Source organism: Mesoplodon mirus, assembly GCF_964341445.2.
Source record: "Mesoplodon mirus genome assembly, chromosome: 4".
Taxonomy (NCBI): domain Eukaryota; kingdom Metazoa; phylum Chordata; class Mammalia; order Artiodactyla; family Ziphiidae; genus Mesoplodon; species Mesoplodon mirus.
In genome coordinates this window covers 57,556,937-57,577,228 of record NC_138979.1, presented here as the reverse complement: position 1 = coordinate 57,577,228, position 20,292 = coordinate 57,556,937, and the positions used below count along the sequence as shown (strand labels likewise).

Here is a 20,292-nt window from a genome sequence, read left to right as displayed (position 1 = left end):
AAACAAAACTGCCGCCCCCCGCTTCTCCCTGCACCAGTGAAGAATCCTTTTTCGGCATTCTTGTTAGATGGTGGGCTGTCCAACGCCTTGCTTAAATAATTCATTAACAGAGTGTTTACTATGCCCTTCCACCCCACTCTGCCTTGCAGTATATTCCAATGCCCAACAGATCTGTCCTTTCCCATGCGATCTCATACCCTGAGCTAGGAGGTATTCCTTGGTAAATATACCCATTGGCTTTGGCCAATACTCCTGGAGCAGCACAGGGGTAGCCTTTTATTGGCTCTGCTATGTAATTGCAGAGTGATTCAGGGTGAGTTACTTAATCTTTTGTACCTCAGTTTCCTCCTCTATAAAGCAAGGGTGATAATGGTACCCACCTCATAGGCCTGTTAGGAGCATCAGAGAAGTTAATACACCTGTACTTAGAATAGAGCCTAGCACATAGTAAGCACAGACTGTGCTTGTTATGTTGTCTTCACTGTGCTATTCTCACTACTGGGTTGTTGCTGCTGCTGTTGTTAGCATCTGAGATAATATTATTATAACACTATTATATATATATATATATATATATATATATTTTTTTTTTTTTTTCGGTACGCGGGCCTCTCACTGTTGGGGCCTCTCCTGTTGCGGAGCACAGGCTCTGGACGCACAGGCTCAGCGGCCATGGCTCACGGGCCCAGCCACTCCGCGGCACGTGGGATCTTCCTGGACCGGGGCACGAACCCGTGTCCCCTGCATCGGCAGGCGGACTCTCAACCACTGCACCACCAGGGAAGCCCAACGCTATTATATATTCATGTTAATATATTATCATCGTTTGACAGTGGTAAAGAGTGGAAAGATATCTTCTGTGGTCTGTATTCTAGCCTTCTCTTATAATTCATGTGGGTAAGCATATAGGAATATCTGCCTTACACTGTAACCTTCTGGAGAGTGAGGGGCAATGTATGGCCGTGCCTCGGTGTAGCACTCCCACAGGACCTCTCCAACTGGGGATAAGCAGCATTTGCTCCATTCATTCCCTCATCCACTGACCTCCTAATGTCATTGGAAAATTGAGGAGAAGTCAAGAGGAGGATGATGAAAGAAACAGGCTGACTTTGCTCCAGGACTGTAGAGGATCTTATTTACAAAGTCTACCTTCAGAACTGGAAGTGAGACCATTTCTGCTCTCCTAGAAAATGGAAGGAGAAACTAACATTTCTTAAAGACTTATTTTGAGTCAGGCTCCATGGTAGGAACTTTCATATCTGTATTTCATTGAATCCTCCCAACAACCCTGTGAAGTAGGTGAGGAAACTGGGCCTCTTAGGGTTTAAGAACCTACCTCAAGGTCAAGGATGAGATCTAAGCCCAGGTCATCTGATTCCAAAGCCTACTTCTCAGGAGAAGTCTGTGGTGCAAAAATATGGTCAGAATCTTGAGCTATGCATGGCATGCTTGGTATGCTCAGTTCCTGCTTACTTAAGGGCTGAGTGCAAGATAAATATTTAGGCAAAGTTTAAAAGAGAAAGAAAGTCTGCTTGTAGGAGCACTTTTCTAAACCAACACAAGAGTTGCAAGGTATTCAAATTGGCCCCAGCTTGACCCAAAACTAGAATTCAAGATTGTGCAGACTAATCCTCAATAGAAGCTTTACAGTCTTATTTACCTTGACTGAGAAATGTTTGGAGGAATTTCCTCCATGTCGGGAACCGTTTCTCATTGACTGGCTGTGCGTGCTGTGCTAAAATGCCCGCCAGCTCCTCGGAGATCTTCACCAAAGCTGGCTCCTGCAGAAACAAATTAAATAGAACCACAAGCAATTTTACTACAGAAATGAAAACTGCTTGTGGAGTGATTAAAAACCAGGCCTCCAACAGGCAAAAAAAATGTGGTTACTGTTTACCCAGAGTCAGAAAGCCATTTTGAAAATATTCTCTATTTTTCCAGCCATTTCAATTTTCATATTTCAAAGTGACTTGGCCCCTAAATATTGCTGCTAATCGTGCCTGTTGTCTCCAAAAGGCAGCCTTCTGTCTGGGCATCAGGCAACCCCAGTTTCAGACCCACAGCAGCCTGACCAATGGCATGTCCTCGAGCACTGTGCCTCCCTACTCTGGGCCTCAGTTTCCCATTGTGTAAAAGGTGGGGTTCGGGCTTCCCTGGTGGCACAGTGGTTGAGAGTCTGCCTGCCGATGTAGGGGACACGCTCTCGTGCCCTGGTCCAGGAAGATCCCACATGCCGCGGAGCGGCTGGGCCCGTGAGCCATGGCCTCTGAGCCTGCGCGTCCGGAGCCTGTGCTCCGCAACGGGAGAGGCCACAATAGTGAGAGGCCCGCGTGCTGCAAAAAAAAAAAAAAAAAAAAAGGTGGGGTTGACTACCTTCTCCCTAAGGTCCTTCAGACTGGAATTTTTTTTTTCATTAAGAAAGATTTTATTGATGTATAGTTGATTTACAATGTGTTAATTTCTTCTGTAGAGCAAAGTGACTCAGTTATACATGTATTTATATTCTTTTCCATTATGGTTTGTCACAGGATATTGAATATAGTTCCCCGTGCTCTACAGTAGGACCTTGTTGTTTATTCATTCTATGTATAATAGTTTACCTCTGCTCCTCCTAAATTCCCATTCCTTCCCTTCCCTGCCCACCCTCCCCCTTGGCAACCCAGATGGGAATGTTTTTTATACTATGACCCTAACAGAGCTGATCTTGGGAGAGATCATGGACTTGGCAGGGTCTTTCTTGGGCACCTTCATCTCTTTAAGCCGTGCCCATTCCCCCTGGTTGGGGGGCCTCCATGTAACTCTGGTATCAAAGCCTTAAACCATGGCTGACCCTGTAGAGGTGGGATTTTAGGAGGGGGCAGGTTGGAAGAGTGAGGTGGGGAGGGGGGTTGGCCTCAGTCACCTGATGTGCCCCACTAGGTCATAGCCTCATCTGCCAAGATGTGAGGCTGGCCCCACATCATTGTACAACAACCCCAAACTACAGAGCATCCTGTCAAAATGAAAACAGTAGGAAACCCTCTGATGAATAAGAAACCTGGCTTTTTGACATGAAAAGACTCGGTTTGTCAGAACATTTTGTTTTTGTTTTTTTTGGGAAAGCCTTAGACTATCTAAAATTTTTTAGATAGAAGCCACCTCTTCAGATATTTTTTCTCTCAGAAGAAGAGCAGGGCACTAGACACAAAACATTTGATGGGCAGGATTCATATTCAAAATATGGGACATTGACAAGAAAAACTCAGGCTTGCTTTGGGTTGCTGGGGAACTTTCTAATCTGTGAGTGAACATCAGTATTTGGAAGAATCAGAAAAGAATCAGCTTTGGTGAGTGGGGCAGGAAGGAATCTTAGAAATCATCTGTACAGCCATTTATTTTCAATTTCCCTGCCTTTAAAAAGTGATTGTCCTCCCCCCTCCCCCAGCTCCTTGGAACATCTGATTCATTCTGGGTCCCATGCCCTCTAAAAATCTACAATAGAAGACAAATAAATATCTGAGAGTACACTCTAGGCAGGTCCCAGTAACCTGAATAATTTCTGAAATATCCAGAAAATCCTTGTGGTAGAGTCTCATTAGTTAGCTTAGTAAGTGCTTGACGTACAAAATAAAAATGTCATGAGGAAGGGAGAGTACCGCCGCCCACCCTTGTTCAGGGTGGCTCTCTGCACAGTTGGGGGTCGTGAAGAAGGGCTGGGGAAGCCAGCTTACACAAGGAGCCTCTACCTTGGGAGTTAATAGGCAGGGAAGTTGCTGTCAAAGCCCGAGCATTTCATATCCTGCACAGTTTAGCACAGTTTACACCTCCTCTGCTCTTTACTGTACATTACCTCATCTCCCCAAGGCCCTGCATCTAAACCATAAACAAGCACACAAAACACGCAGTTCCAACAACCTGGACCCCGCTTCTTGGTTCCTTCTTTGAGCACTGTCCTCCACACCCATCTTTCTTTTTGTTTTACACTTGTTTCAGTTAAAACCATCCTACTCTATCGAAAAAGACCAACTGTCTCTGCTTCATGCAGTGCCCCAAAGCTGGGACAATGAAGCACGTCTGTAGGTTCCCACCTTGCTTGGGAAACTAAATGTCAGGGAAGGAACCGATGCAGGGCAGGCCCTCTACCAGGACAGTGGAGACTTCCTTTTTGTTCTGCCCTGATTAAAGGGCCCTTTCTGCCCTGTTTCTGAAAGGTGTTGAACCATCTGTCCAGTGATCTGCTATCTGCTATCACATCAAGTCAGTTCAAGAGAACTAATTCATTTATTCATTCATTCATGCAGAAAATGACAGGTACTTAGACTAGTCAGAATCACTGAGACAGACAGTGGAATGATAGTTGTCAGGGGGAGGGGGAATGGGGAGTTAGTGTTTAATGGGTACAGGGTTTTAGTTTTATAAGATGAAAAGAGTTATGGAGATGGACGGTGGTGATGGTTGCACAACATTATGAATGTATTTAATACCTTTGAACTGTAGACTTAAAAATGGTTAAGGTGGGGGCCTCCCTGGTGGCGCAGTGGTTGAGAGTCCGCCTGCCGATGCAGGGGATACGGGTTCGTGCCCCGGTCTGGGAGGATCCCATATGCCGCGGAGTGGCTGGGCCCGTGAGCCATGGCCGCTGGGCCTGCGCATCCGGAGCCTGTGCTCCGCAACGGGAGAGGCCACAACAGTGAGAGGCCCGCATACCGCAAAAAGAAAAAAAAAAAAAAATGGTTAAGGTGGTAAATTTTATGTTATGGGTATTTTACCACAATAAAAAAAATTGAGGAAAAAAATTACAGAATGTCAGGCCTAACTGAACTAAGGAAAAAGAGTGTTTATGTGTTGGGGTGCGGGGAGCATAGAGATGGAGGTGAGATAATGAGGGAGTATGCGAAAGCTTTGCCACCTAAGTCTTGAAACTAGATCTCTATCTGTTTAAGGATTAAGTCAAAACTCCTCAGTACGACACACAAAGGCCCTCTGTGACCTGGCCTCTGATTCCTAATGTAGCCTCACTTCTCTCCTTTCTGGCTTTCAGTCTCGCCCCAAACTGCCCTGGCTCAGTGTCTTTCCTCCGCCTTCCTTCTTCCCCTGCCTCACCTAGCTGACTGCTCCTCACTCCCTCTGAGTTAGTTCCAGTCATCCCTCCCCCAGGAAGCCTTCTCTGCCATCCCTGTGGGGTATCCTTTCCCCATGCTCTCCAGCTCCCCGGGGGCTCCTTAATGGCGTGGTCAGTGGCTTTGAGGTCAGGCTCCCCAGCGCTCGGCACAGGGAACACTCAATATTTGTGGACTGAGTCGTGGCGGTGATAAACACAGGGACCCAGCCCCGAAGAGCTGAAGTTACAGAATAAGGGAAAATGTGAAACCTCGCAACAGGCTCCCTCCTTGCTGCTCAGGGACCACCTGGGGGGATGACTATTTAAGAAGCACCAATTCTTCCTGGGTGGATTTTATGAGATTCCCGGCCTCTGAGGGGCACTGGAAAGATAAATGAGGTGACATTTATGAAGTGTCACCTCTGATGCAACATGCTATGTGAGGGCCAATAATTAACTTGTGAGGCTGTAGCTTGCAAGAGGCATCTGGACACTGTGTCAGGCTGCCCTCACTGCCTCTGCTTACAAAGCCAGCCATTCTGCCTTGATCTACAGCGTTTGCGCTGCATACAAAGCCATAGCAAGGGGGTAAATTTCCTAGAGGAAAGTCTGCTGTGGAAATTGTGTCCCATCATGAGAAGTACAGGGGTGAAGGCACTTGCAGGGTGACATTCGATAGGGGATGCTGAGGCACACAGATGCAGCTTGGGGCCATGAGGAACTCTCTAAGAAAAAGATACGCATAGGAATAATGGGGTGGGAGGTATTAACTGTTCAATTTATTTCTTTATTTTGAAAGCATCTGATAGGAAATAGAAGGATTATACTAAGAATGGCCTTAGTTCCAATGAAGAGACATCAGATGCAAGTTCTCAGCTTGGGGGGAGTTTCTGTTCTCTAGTGTTTATCATTTTGCATAGTTTGAACACAATTACCACAACTTTAAGGGCAGATGCTGATAACGGAAGATCTGTAGCTATTTGGGCTTATTCTGTTCAGAGTAAGCTTAAGTACACACTGATACACACAGACACAGATGTACAAAACCGTGCCACACAAACCCCCAAATTCATGTGAATCATCAGAACAGTATTCATAAAATACTTTCTCTTGTCACAGCAGGCTCACATTCATTATCTCCTTTGGTCCTGACACCAACACTCTGAGGTGGGCCAGCACAGGATTATTTCCCCTGCTCTACAAGTGAAGTAGAGGCCCCTGGAGTGAGGAGGCTTGTGTAAGATCACTGGCTGAGTTGTCAGATGCTGTTATTGGGTGATTTTCAACATGTGATTGAAGACAGTAAACAGCGGAGTTGGGGGAACCATTGCTAGTTTGCCTTCTTCCCCACTGCTCTTCACCCTTGCAAAGTGTGTGTGTGTGTGTGTGTGTGTGTGTGTGTGTGTGTGTGTATAGAATATCTGTTACAAGCCAGCAACCGGGGCACAGATTCTGTATCTTACATACTTATGAAATGAGTAGTTCAATGAGGCACATCAAGGTGATAGACTACTGGTTAGTGTTTCAGAGAGTTTATCACCCATATGGAGCAGACCGTTTAGAGCTAACAACTCTGGAGGTGTGGAAAGGAAAGCTTAGACCTCATGGGTGATAAACAAATGTTAGAAAAATACCCTACACTTCTTGAAAAAAATCAACTCCAGATCTTCATTCCATTATGATGGCACTGGCTCTGGCAATGCCCATTAGCTGCTGGCCTTCGTGGAGCTAACAGCTCTAGAGCAGTTCCCATCCAGGAGGAACCTGAGCCGCATCTGTGCCACTGCATAGCCTTGTCACCCAGTATCCATATTTACCCCTCAGAGTGCATCAGTGATAGTCATGACCTTGGAGTGTTCCAGGATAACTGCAGGGCCTCCATCAGCCTGACCAATGCATCCTAGAGATTCTTGTCTATCAAGCATGGACCTTGCCTCTCAGCTCTCTCTCTTTTTTCTATCAGGAAAGTATAAATTTGAAGGAAGAGATATTTGACTGAAAGAAATTCAGGATATCTCAGGGGAAGCTGCTAGCATATCCAATTTAATATTGCCCTCAATGACTAAAGCTACTTCAAGCTCCAGAGAGTTAACTTTCCCAAGTAAATTCTAAGTGTGTGTGTGTGTGTGTGTGTGAGTATGAGTGTGTGTGTGTGTGCGTGTGTGTGTGTTGGGGAGGATGAGCAAGGAGGAAGAAAGAATACAAATTAGAATGCTCTATATATCAATCTCACCAATACTCCTTTTATTTCAGAAGCTTCTTTGCTGGATCGGCAGTGGTGAATTAAGTAAAATAACTTCTCGGCTAATCACCTCCAATCTCTCACATCAGACACTGGTGGTGTTCAAAAGAGAAACCAAGGGACCTACCTAGATGATTCTGCTTTATAGAGCCTTCTGATATCCCTAAATGGAGGAATAGGGCCAAAAGTGCAAGACAATCACTTGAAAAACTAAGCAAGAATGTCAATGTTGAAAGAGGCCATCTGGAACATCTAAGACAAATGCCTCATGTAACAGAAGAGGGGATAGTGCTTCTACACTCATACAGTGAGAAGACAGGAGCTCTCTGGCTGCCTGTGGCTCTGGGGTGAGTGGTTTCCACCACCCCTGCTGCCTCTTTCAAAGGGAAGTGTGGGTTCCATGAAAGGTGCTCAGGATTTGAAAGGCTAGCAGCACAGAGATGGAGAGAAGGGAGGGATTCCTAGCTTGAGGGTGAATTTAGGAAGGTTACTTTGCTTGCACAGGACACTTTTTACCACTACGGTTATTTTTAAGGTAAAACAATAGCTCTCTCTTACTGAAAGCTTACCATGTGGTAGGTCTGTGCCAGGGATTTTATATTTATTATCTCAAAGCCAGTCTCTGAAGTAGTAATTATCATCTCCATTTCATGTCAGACACCCATGAAGTAGCAAACTGGGATTCAAATCTAGTTGCTACCAGTATGCCATAGTGCGATGAGATCTGGGTCTGTAACTGCCATCAGTGGGCATTGATGGTCCATCTGGGTCAGATTTAGATCATCCACATGTGATGCTAAGTCTGTGCTGTCAAATTTATGACAAATGGTAGAATGGACATCTGTTGTTGGCTGCCTAGTATCTTTGTCCCCTCGTTCCAGGTAATGATATCCCCAACTTCCTTTCAGGAACTGTCCCTACCCCATTCTTAGCTATGCAAGAATTGAGAGTGACTCCACGCTTAGCTCCAGGGATGGGCCCCTGGTTAGCAAAGCCATACCCTGGCCACAGTGATTGGTTCAGGAGGGGCACATGACCCAATTAGGCCAATCAAGTGTTCGGAAACACTTGCTGGGGCCTTCTGAGAAAGAAGCTTTTATGCTCTTCTGAGAATGCTGCCTAGTGAGATGTTCTCTCTTCCTATTACCTTGACCAGGGACAAGCTCTAGGAGCTACTTGACTAAGGACAAGCTCCAGGAGCCACTGGCAGCCATCTAGCGACCCTGGGGACAGCCAGCCTTAGGATGGAGCAGACATTATGCACAGTACGGAGGAGTGATGGAAAGTAACTGGGTCCTTAGTGATACTGAGCCACTGGATTAAGCCTTGTCTGATGCCAGAGCCAATCTCTGGATTTTCAGTTAGCTGAGATAATAAATTCTCTTTATTTTTTATTTTTATTTTTAAAAATTAGCTTTATTTTTAAAGTCATTTTGAGTTGGATTTTCTGTTATTGAATATTAAACATTTTAAACTGATACAAAGGGGTGGGCCAAACCATGTATCCACAATCCATGCTGGATGCTTAAGCCAGCAAATACTCTGATCACTCTGTGCATTGGTTACTCTCATTCTGCAGTCAGTAGTGAGGTTTGCACTCATTCCTTTCCATTAAAATCATTAGCAATCGTCCCTCTTTAGAGTGCAAAAATAGGCTGAGAGGATGAAGAAAAAATGAAAATGTCTTCAGCAAGTCATAAACTACTTCCCTCACCTACTTAAAGTTTAAGGACTACCTTAATACTCCATGTTTAATTGTTAATTGAGAGGTTAAAAATCAAAAATGCCAATTTTGCCTTCGATGAGATGGAAAATTATGCTGCTGTAGAAGGTAACATAATGTAAAACAGCCAACATTACCAAGGCACACAAATGCTTTTGGTATGTAAAATTGCTTTGTAAAATATTTGCTCCATCTGCTGAAAGCGGCAAAGACAATTTTCCCTTGATAGCTAATGGCCCATCTTGGCTGTGTGGCAAGTGATTCGCTGTGGTGGCGGCTCTCATTAAACAGAATGGTGAAAATGTGGTATATAATTCCATACTTATGTAGCATTATCCACTCGCTGCTTCTCGAGAAGTCTGTCCCTCATTATCCAGGCCTCCACCTTGCACCAACATGCAGGCCTAGCAGTTGATTTGACTCGAGAAGTGTTTTGTCCAACTGAGGCACATATGTTGTGCCTCCATTCCAAAGCTCAGCACAACTGCTTCGCCCTGACCAGAAACGCTAGAGAGGTTCATTCCCTTTCAGCTTTCCGGCTCTTCAACTGCTGTTTCTTTTTTCCCCTCTCCACAGGGGGCCATGATTTTCTTTTTAGGCTCACCCTGTTGCGCTGCATGCTGGGGGTTTCAATAGATAAAGATTAAGCATTTCTTGAAATTCTTACTTGAACTTTGCACATACACAAAAGCAGGAAAAATTTTTCCCGTGGGCCAAAGCGGCCACCATAAAAGCCCGACAGGCACTGCCCTTGGTTCATGGTGTATGTGGTCGTCTGTGATCACGCTCTTTAAAGGAGTTGTTTACACTATACTCTGAATTACTTCAACATCTGCTAAAAGAACAATTAAAAATAAATAATCCAGGGTGGTTTAAAAAAAGAAGAATATGTTCATGTTTTGGGAATGATATTAAAAAGTAGTTACAGCAGCAAGTGGTAGATTTTTTAAAAGATATTTTAAATGTTGGACAATGGGTTTAAAGGCAATTATATTAAATATGAGTGACATCAAGTAAAAACATATGACTGTTTTAAAGATTACACAATATTTTAAAGCAGAAACCACGCAGTTTAAAAATCAACCGTAAATGGTAGTGGCCATAATTATTATTATTGACAATAGGTTTCTTTCTTTCCAGTTAGAGAAATATCGCTGGTTGCGAAAACTGCATATGCTGAAAAAGCTCTTTAGTTGAAAATTAAAAACAAAAGAAAACACATGTGCCCTTTGGACTTGATTTTTCATTCAAGTAGTGGGGAGTGGGGTGAATTTGTCGACCGAAATGGGAGACTATCAGGAGGACTTATATTTTAATTTTATACAAAATAAATGGGCAAGCATCTGCCTTTCTTAATCGGATTCTGTACCTTCTTTGATATTTCCACGTGTACAGAAGTATATACTTGAGGCGGATGTGATAGCATTATATATTTAGTATTGTTGTTTTTTCTACAGACCTGCTTATTAAAATACCAGGGTAGTAAATCAGTGAATTCCAAACGTGAGGATTTTTTGTTTGCTCTGGCACAATTACACGAAAGTCTGGGTCTTCTCAAGGGCATCCCTCTCTCACCAAGGGGCATGGAGGACAGACGACCAGAAGCAAATGGCGCAGTGGCCGGCAGAGGAGAGTAAAACCCACTCTGAATCTGTTCCAAATATCTGTGCCTGCTCTGTGGCTTCAAGCAGATATTTCCAAAAGAACTCCAATAGGGACTTCTGTATGTGAAAACATAACCAATTCTTGTTCCTCTCATCTTTTGCTTTATTCCGTCCTTCCACGCTGTTATCGCGAAAACTGGTAGTTAAATTCAATTGATTCAAAATATTCCGGATCCATATGGCCGCCAACCCTGGAGCTGAGGCGATAGCGCCTCACTGCTGTTCTCAAGCATTTGCCTCTCCCCTAGTCCCCAGATGGTGGGAGTAACATTTAAACCTCCTTTTCTCTGCCTTGTACAATAGACCTTGGCACCATTTCAACTGTTTACTCCGGTAATTAACAGCTCTGATACCACAACAATTACAACTCCTATACTCTCACCACAATAATGCTATGAATTAGTGAGAGCTAATGGCTGGAAGGTAGAGGGTTTCCAGACTGTGAGATCTGTGTATTTTTAGAATAAAATAAAAGGTACAAACAGCATGCTTGCAGTAGACAATGATTACCTAGTAATTAGTTTACACAAAGCTTCCTATTTAATGGCAAAACGCTGTAATTAACGTGTGACAGAAAATCAAAGGGTACTTTGTAAGCATATGAAAAATTAACACTGCAGGCCCATAGCTTTATGTACTGATTAGAAGCATATTAAATCAATAGGACACACAAACCAACAGCTTGTATAGCTGATTATTATAGGTCCTCAGAAGGGGGACCCAGCTTTCATTTAACTTGGGGAGGCAATTTTCCTTCTCCTGTCATCTTCCTCAGGCACAGAGAAGCACCTCACACCCAACCCTGGCAGCTTCATGAAGATAGCCATTGAACTGGAAGAAAACATTCTAAGTCATTTTCACAGATAAGGAAAAATATGTAAATGACTAAGACTTTCCAATGATTGCGGTGACGTGCTGCTACACTAATTAGAAAAGACACCAACTGGAACCAGAAAATGAAACAACCGGGTCTCAATCTTGTGGTCAGAAAAATCTCTACTTTATCAGGTCAATGCCTCTTTATACAACATGTAGGAAGTTTAAATAACTGGAATTATCTTCTGTTTTCAAATTATAAGAAACCAGGCTGCTGTCAAGGTTTATTCTTTTAAAGGCATTATCTGGGTAAATCATTGGGTAGGCACAACTTGGTCAACATTCTGTATCCGCAACAGCCACAATCCTACGTAATAATAATTGATGCATAGAACAATGTTCTGGAAGCCTACAAGATGCTACAGGACCTTCTGAATCACCATAAAAAGATTAAATTGTATGTGCTTGTTCAATATTACCTACAATTTAATTGTAATGCAATTTTATGGTAATATTAATAACAAGTAGCATTTCTTGAAGTCTTATGTGCTAAGTACATTGGTAGCCAATCCACAAAGGTTATCTCATTTAATTCTCACTACCTCCCCAGGAGACAGGTACTAATATTACTTCTCTTTACAGTTGAAGCTATAGAGACCTGGAGAGCTGAAGTGATGTGCCCATGGTTCCCCCCAAGTATCCTCCGTGTGCCTAGGCTATGGAACCCACGAAGCCAGGCCACCTCCTACTTATCCTGAATGTTCAATTATTCATACCAGCCTATTCCAAACCTCATTTTGCTTCAAAGGAAGTTTACATGTCAATCTGGAACAGGAGACTAAAAACAAACAAAATATGTGGTTGCTTATCCAAAAAACAGGGTTTTAAAAACTCACTATATTTTTAATGCTATGTCTGATTGTGAAGATAGGCTACTTACTCTAAGCTCTGTGAGAATTTACAGGTTCACTAAAATGATCTTGCTAGTGTACTAAGTTGAGAAAGGCATTGAAAATTTGTCACCCCCATGAACGATCAAAGGGTGATATCTAAAACTCACTCTCCCCACCCATGCACATAAGTAGGTATGTGAGGCAGTTAGGTTGCAAAGCCAAATCCTACAGGCCCCCCAACAGGGCCTCTTCTCTGAAACTATGAGGTGTGTGTACCAATGGCCCTCTTACATCTCAGCCTGCTGGCAACAGGACAGTAGCTCTCCTTTCAGACAGGAAAGTGAAGAAATTTGAGAGCAATAGCTGTGGGATGTTTGTGTTTCCCACAAGTCTCTGTAGAAAGCAGACAATCTGCCACAAGGGCAGCAGGCCACAACGGCAGGGACCTGAGGGAGAACACTACTCTAAGGCTTTCAAACAATGGGTCTTTTCTAAATGGATTCAGCTCAGTGTGGCAAGGGCACGGGGCCAGGAGGAGTGGATGTGTGTTCCAAACTAGGTGCGGATCATTTACTAGCTATGTGAACTTGGGCAAGTCACTGCACTTCCCAAGCATCAATTTCTCCATCTGTAAACAGAGTGACAGTACCTTCCGTATCAAAGTGGTGTGGAAGTAAATGAGTAAAAACTTCCGTTTTTTTCTGAGATTGAATGAGTCAATTCACATAAAGTACTGAAATGCCAGGATTCCCATGGATACCAAAATCCAAGATTCCTCAAGTCCCATGTATAAAATGGCATTGCACAGTTGCCCTCCGTATCTGCAGGTTCCACATCAACCAACCGTGGATCAAATAGGCAATGGTACAATTCTATTATTATTATTGTTAAGAAATATGGGGAAATGTCAAGACTTTATAGTGTATTCATGGGTCTACAATATGCTAAGTCTCACGTGTAGGCCAGTATTCTGGCAACTACTCTTCTGAAGAAGTGTAACCAGGCCTCACTACCACCAAGCCAATCTTCTAGGAGCAAGGGAGGGAAATTTTACCCTTTAAAAAAAGAAAGAAAGAAAAAGGCACGAGAAGGACTAGTACCACAACAAATGTCTACCTGGGTCTCCCTACACTGTCTTATGTGAGAGTATCCAGGAAGGTTTTTCCCCTACAGGTGTCTTTGCTTAAGCCTTTACTCCTACTAAATGAAATCCCCCCGACCGGGGAGTGGGGACTTTGGAGCATGCACACATGTGTAGATTCATTGAACCTTAACAAGCATTGAGTACTTAAGTGAGTGAGTTTACTGGAACCTGTTGGCGGAAGTAGGTTTTGTTAGCTGGTAGGATGAAGAGAGTAAGGTTGGTACCAAGCCACCATGAAAAAAATGAGAGTTGTGCTGTTTTCGTTGTGGCCATCATATAACATTCTGCTTTTCCTTAAATCACCTACATGTCAACACTGATTTTTTAAATGTGACTTCAGTGTTTTAGCATTTGTTGATTCCATGACTTTGTTTCAAGTCTCAACTGCAACCAAATAACTCACATTCTCAATTAGATAGGTAGAAAAAAAGATGATCTTTATATTAGATCCTTGAGTCTACACTGAATCATGCCTACATCTAAAACCAATATTTACATAAGATGCAAGGGCCTCTCAAAACAGTTCAAACTCCCATAAACAGCACTGTTTTTCATCTGTTGCCTACAACATACCAATGAGAACAATCATGGTATCATGTCATAAACTGCTATGCAAATGATGCTATTTGTAAGTATTAACCTAGTTTAGTGCTTACAGTCATATTCTCATTTCTAATAATTCTCCCAGAATGGAGTCTTTCTCTGGACTCTTAGCCTGCAGGATAGTCTTTCATCAAGAAGCTGAAATTTTTAATAACCTGCCAGCGTATGTTTTGTATGTGCCAGGCTAGGCTTGATGACACAACATCTTCATTATCAAAAGAAACAGGTCTACAAACTGTAATAGGACATTAAAACATGCCTGTGCTCATAAAGTAATGTTTTGATTTCTAAATGAGCACCATTATGATGGTCTTCTGGAACAAAAGATAATTCTAATCCTAAATTTTCAATAGCTACACTCAGTGGAGATTGTGGTTCACTTCCACTCTGAATGCGATTTCACTTTGAAGGCAAAAGGATATCAAAGGTCTCCTACAAAAAAAAAAGCTCTTCAGAACTACTTTATTTTTTATTTTTATTTTTGGCTTCTAACCACACCCTGGCCAAGCACAGGTCTCAGAGTGTAAAAAGATTTCATAATAATGATTTTTCCCTTGTTAAGTTAAAAAAAAAAGATTTAGACAGATTATTAATTATTCAAAAGTGTCACATTTGACAACATTAACAATAATGCCAAATGTATTTGGTGACAATTTAAAACGGTATTGTTTAAAATAATTGAAATTAAATAATATATATTCAGGTTTCTAAATGCAATTCAGCCAAATGCTAATATTTTAAATATTTTTAAAACTTAAAGTCAAACATTTCAAATTTATCATAGTCTAGTGTCAGGAGAATTTTATGAAAATTGGTTTGAAATATTGAGACCAGCAAATACTTTGTACACTAACATTTCAGTCTTTTAGATTAAAAAAGTCATACTTTTCATGGTTTAATCTCAACAGTTTTGCTTAAATTTTTTTTTTATATAAGATGAAACAAAATCTAGTCCAAGGAGAACACAAGAGAAACCTCTATGGGACTCAAAATTAAATACATTTTCCCTGTTTTATTTTTTCTAGAAGAGTAATTCATTTTGGTATCCTTTAAATAATACGTAAAAAGCTGGCCATGACAAGTACTGCCTTTAGTCCATTCACTGATGGAGGGGGAAGAAAAGCCCAGAATAGATCATGAGAACAGTAACATTTATCAAAGGGAACTCTCTCTTCTGACTATTCTCTAGATTTATTCGTCATTTCACTTTCACAAGAATAATGGGGTTCTCTCTTGTGTGCCCCTCCCTTTCTATCACTTGTGTCTTGATTCATATACTCGTATAGTGGGATGCTCAAAGCAGATGCAAATCACTGCAGAGCCCACTACTACAGACATCGGTGGGGAATGAATCAGTTAAGGGAATTTGCGTCTGAATTTTCCTCATTAGTTATGCTTTCACCAGTAGCTCAGCCAAAACAGAGATTGGGATTAAAAGAAGCCAGGCAAGTCGAGGTCTCTGGATGCAAAATGACGCAACTTTTAGAATGGTGGGGATAATTCGTATATGAGGCCATGTAAAACTAATTATTAAGCAAGTTTGAAACAGACTAAGAAGTTGTACAATTCATCCTTCCACCAGTATGTGTGGAAAAATCTGTACACGTCACTCATATGCTAAGAGTTTTTACCTATTCAGTTCTTGCCGGGAGATTTTCTTGCTGGAATGTGTTATTTTCTCAACATCTCACAGGCACCAGCAGTTACATAAATTTCCTTGAATTGTCTTCAAAAACATATGACTGCTGACAGAATGCTATTATACATTAGCTTCCAGGTGACAAGCATTCACTAATAGAATTTCTCTCTCATAATAAAATACAACTAGCTTAATAACAACACTTGTTAGAAGCATATGATCAAGACCCATTTATAGCAAATGATTAGATTTGTAATGTTATTTGAATATGGTAAAAAGATTACTTCCTAATTATCATAATCAATTTGAGGACTTTTAGGGCTCCAAGAAGGAACATTTAAAATAACCTAATCAACCTCATTCACTTTGTATATAAGAACTAAGGCCAAAGAAAGTAAAAAACTTGCCTAAGGTCTCACTGCTGGTAGGTAACGCAGCTGAGTCTAGAAGAAAGTGCCTTATCTTCTAGCTGAGCCTTTTGCTTTATCTCCTATCTGTTCACAGACACTTCGGGTTTAAGTCACCATCAAACACTCACTTGTGCCCATTTCTTGCTCCAGTCTTCACGGCTGTATCTCTGACTCTCCTTTAGGACCCACTTGTAGCACTTTAGGTGGGAAGGAATGTCACAAAATGCAGTCCCATTTCCTCCAAACTCATCGTTCATTTTAAAGAGCCAGCGTTGGATTTCCAGGTGATCAATGACCAGCTGACTCACCTGTTCTATTATCTGTGGGGCCAAAGACACAGCAACATTTAGTTTCCTGGATTCCTTCTTATTGTGTTAACTTAGTTGTGGTACTTCTCATGTGTCTTTATTTCAAACAGTCTGTTCATTCGGTTTTCTTCTAGTTATTAAGACAGATTAGAAGAAGTTTTATGTGATACATGTATGTGTGTATATATATATGTGTATATGGTGTGAAGAAACCACTCACCAGTGGGACTAAAGACATATTTAAAAGTATAATCTTATTTATGAGAAATTATGAAATTATCATTTGCTGGCTTTTAAAGGCAAAAGGAAAAAACCTGTGAATATCTGTAATTGAATCTTGATACTGTTTTCTTCCTTTTTCAGAGAATTATGTGTTTACTTTTTCTTCAATTTTTTTTTTATAGTTTCAAGATTGTAAAAAGTTATAGACTTGAAAACTTTAACTGTTTGGAGCTTTGCTGAGCTTTTAAATGTTCTAGTCTATAAAGCATTTAATTTTTTCCTCGTTAGTGTACGTGAAATACATTCATTCGGCCGGTCAGTTGACAAAGTGTATTATGTGTATTGTAGGTACAAGACAGATAAAGGAGATAAAACACTCATGAAAGCAACTTTCTTGGAATACACACCTATCCTACATCTTATTTGAAACTATTCCCTCAAGAACCAGGCTCAGTCACATGAATGTTTCAGGGATAGAAGTTCAAGCTCTAATATTACAGTAATAATAATGATGATAATATCTAACATCATTGAACTCTCAGTAGGATCTAGGCCTTTGGCTAAGCTCTTTATATGAGTTTTCTTTTCTTTCTCTCTCTCTCTCTTTTTTTTTTTTTTTTTTGGCCACACCACGTGTCTTGTAGGATGTGGGATCTTAGTTCCCTGCAGGGATTGAACCCGGACTCTTGGCAGTGAGAGCATGGAGTCCTAACCAGTGGACCGCCAGGGAATTCCCGAGTTTTTTCACATAATACTCATAAAAACCTATGAGGTAGACATCATTATTAATTCTGCTTTATGTATAAATAACTGAGACTCAGCTAATTTAAATAACTTGCCCATGGTCACACAGCATTGAGTGGCAGAGCAGAGACTCCACCCAGGCTGCTCTGAGTCCAATACCTAAGCCCATTCTTCTCCACTGTGCTGCCCATCTCAACCTGCAGAGAGGTGGAGGACAAGGGTGAGGTGGAGAAGGAAGTGAGGAGCAAGAGAAGCAACTTTCCAAACAGTCAACAAGCCATTTGGGATGAGTTTGAATCAGACAAAAGTCTATAGCAAGATTACTTAATTATAAGTAATACTGTTCTAGTAGAGCCTTGGTGAAAAATAACTCATTAGATCACAAAATGATTTTTTTGTTTGGTCTTCTCATCCAACTTTCCAGTCTATACTTCATAGAAAAAACAATACTAAGCGTTCTCTCTCCTGAGCCTACCCCATGTTGTTCTTGGCCATGGTCTGTGCTTAAGGAGGCCTCTGCAGCACTATTCTCTTCACCTTTGATAAGTTTTTGTTCACCAAATGGATTTTTTAAAGCTAAAGAGTGTGAAAGAACCCGAGATTATAGTTCTGTTGAAATCTGGAGCTGGAAGGTTAAAATTATTATTATTATTATTATTTTTTTTTTTTTTTTGCGGTACACGGGCCTCTCACTGCTGTGGCCTCTCCCGCTGCGGAGCACAGGCTCCGGACGCGCAGGCTCAGTGGCCATGGCTCATGGGCCCAGCCGCTCCGCGGTACGTGGGATCCTCCCGGACCGAGGCACGAACCCGTGTCCCCTGCATCGGCAGGCAGACCCTCAATCACTGTGCCACCAGGGAAGCCCGATTAAAATTATTTTGATTAAAGGCACAATCTGTTCTCTTGAGTTGTGTCTTTCCAGCAAATCTTCCTGGGGGTGTTACACTATGCAGCAGTGTAGAAGTGATACCAAAACAGGCATGCTTGGGATCCCTGGAAGCCCCATGCAACCATGGGGTATTTAATTAGGGTGAAAATGAAATTGTCTTAGCTCCCTAATTATCAAGTAGTGTCTGTGGATAATTTGGGTGTTTAAATGACAAGTACTCTGGTCTACACACCATATGGCTATGAGCATAGCCTAGGAAGGTTTTTTAAATGTGCCTTCCAAGTTTACATCCCTTCTTTTCTACTGTTGTGTTGAGAAGATAGATTCTATTTGTTGTATTATGGTCATACATTGCAGAAGTAGAAATGGTCTTTGGACTGTTAATATCCAATAAAATTCTTTTGCCAGTGTAAGGAAAGTTGTTCTGGCACAGCCTTTTTCATTGTATGTTTGGATGTATTGTATATTTGGAAGTTTCAACTACTAACAGAATTATTATCTGTTTCTTCTAAATCCTATTATTTGTTGCTTCTGAGAATCCTATAAATGGGTGCCTATTGATGAATCCCATACAGTAATGAAAAGGATCAATAGTATTGTAAAGACTGCACCACTGGAAAGAATTATGTGCTATCTTTAAGTGAAAATTGAACAGTGCTTTAAAATAGCATCGTCATTTTTGATTATTTAACCAAAGCTATCAATATTTCATATGGAACACATGCCAGAAAGAGAACTTGCATGGTTACTTTATGGAACAAAACAGGAAATGCTCACTGTGCTCAAGTTGGATTTTTTAAATAAATAAATAAATTACTTAATCATAAACCAATGACTTTATGCTATTGCCAAACACTTATCATTTTCTATTTGAATCTCTCTGTTCAAAAGATGTAATATGGGGCTTCCCTGGTGGCGCAGTGGTTGAGAGTCCGCCTGCCAATGCAGGGGACATGGGTTCATGCCCCGGTTCGGGAAGATACCACATGCCGCGGAGCGGCTGGGCACGTGAGCCATGGCTGCTGAGCCTGCACGTCCGGAGCCCGTGCTCCGCAATGGAAGAGGCCACAGCAGTGAGAGGCCCGCGTACTGCAAAAAAAAAAAAGTAATATATTTTTTAATTGCCATACATTTTATACTGGTGTAGGGCAGAAGTAGAAAAATGTCTACTGCTAAAATCCAACTGATAGCCAGGAATATTTATTAACCTAAATTAAGATAATCACAGCTTTCTTTCACCAGCTTTAAGTTTATGATGCATATCGGTAAAAAGTCAGTGTTATTGATTCATTACCATCTGCAAATTCAAAACGCTGACATGTTCAGATAGGCACTATGTGGAAAAATCTTACTGGAGTACTTCAATTCTTGTTGACCTTAGACATACATTTTCCAAACAGATAGCATGGACCTCATTTATAGCTTAGTTTATTGTGATACAATTTGCACATGCCGTAGGTGAAATGACACCCTTCAAATCCAATTTGTCTATGAGGAGAGGTTTTTATCCTACTTCTGAATATCAGTATTAGGGGGAGGCTTTACTGCATTAAATGTTCCTGCATCTTTAACCACAATTTACATATAAAGTTCTAAAATATTTCATAGCAAAGACAGCCTGAGTTCTCATCAATGGGGACAAAAACAAGACTCACTCAGTATAAATATTGCACATATTTTAAGTTTAAGGCTTTGAAGATTGTTTAATATACATGTATGAAATTGTATCATTTAAAAATGCATCTCACTTGTATTAAGTCTATCAGCCTAGTATTCTACAGGGAAGCAGAGTTAAGCAATCCACTCTGTTACCTTCAAATTCCAGTGGAGGTTAATGACAATGGAAGGGATATGCCAGGTTAGGAGGAGCCCCTATCTTTTAATCCTATTAAGATTGCCAGTGACTTTTCTAGAC

General features: G+C 41.5%; 1 protein-coding gene across 3 annotated transcripts in view; it reads right to left on the bottom strand.

The window, feature by feature from the left end:
- The window catches only part of IQCH (IQ motif containing H), a gene marked incomplete at both ends in the record, with an annotated part of 100,684 nt that overhangs the window by 53,849 nt on the left and 26,543 nt on the right, over positions 1–20,292 (bottom strand). For 2 of the 3 annotated variants that reach the window (XM_082617323.1, XM_082617324.1), the window contains 2 exons: positions 1,661–1,781; positions 16,343–16,534. In XM_082617323.1, the coding sequence (XP_082473449.1) occupies positions 1,661–1,781; positions 16,343–16,534 (313 nt within the window). The remainder of the gene's footprint in view (positions 1–1,660; positions 1,782–16,342; positions 16,535–20,292) is intronic. The other variant, XM_082617325.1, reaches the window with a different exon arrangement.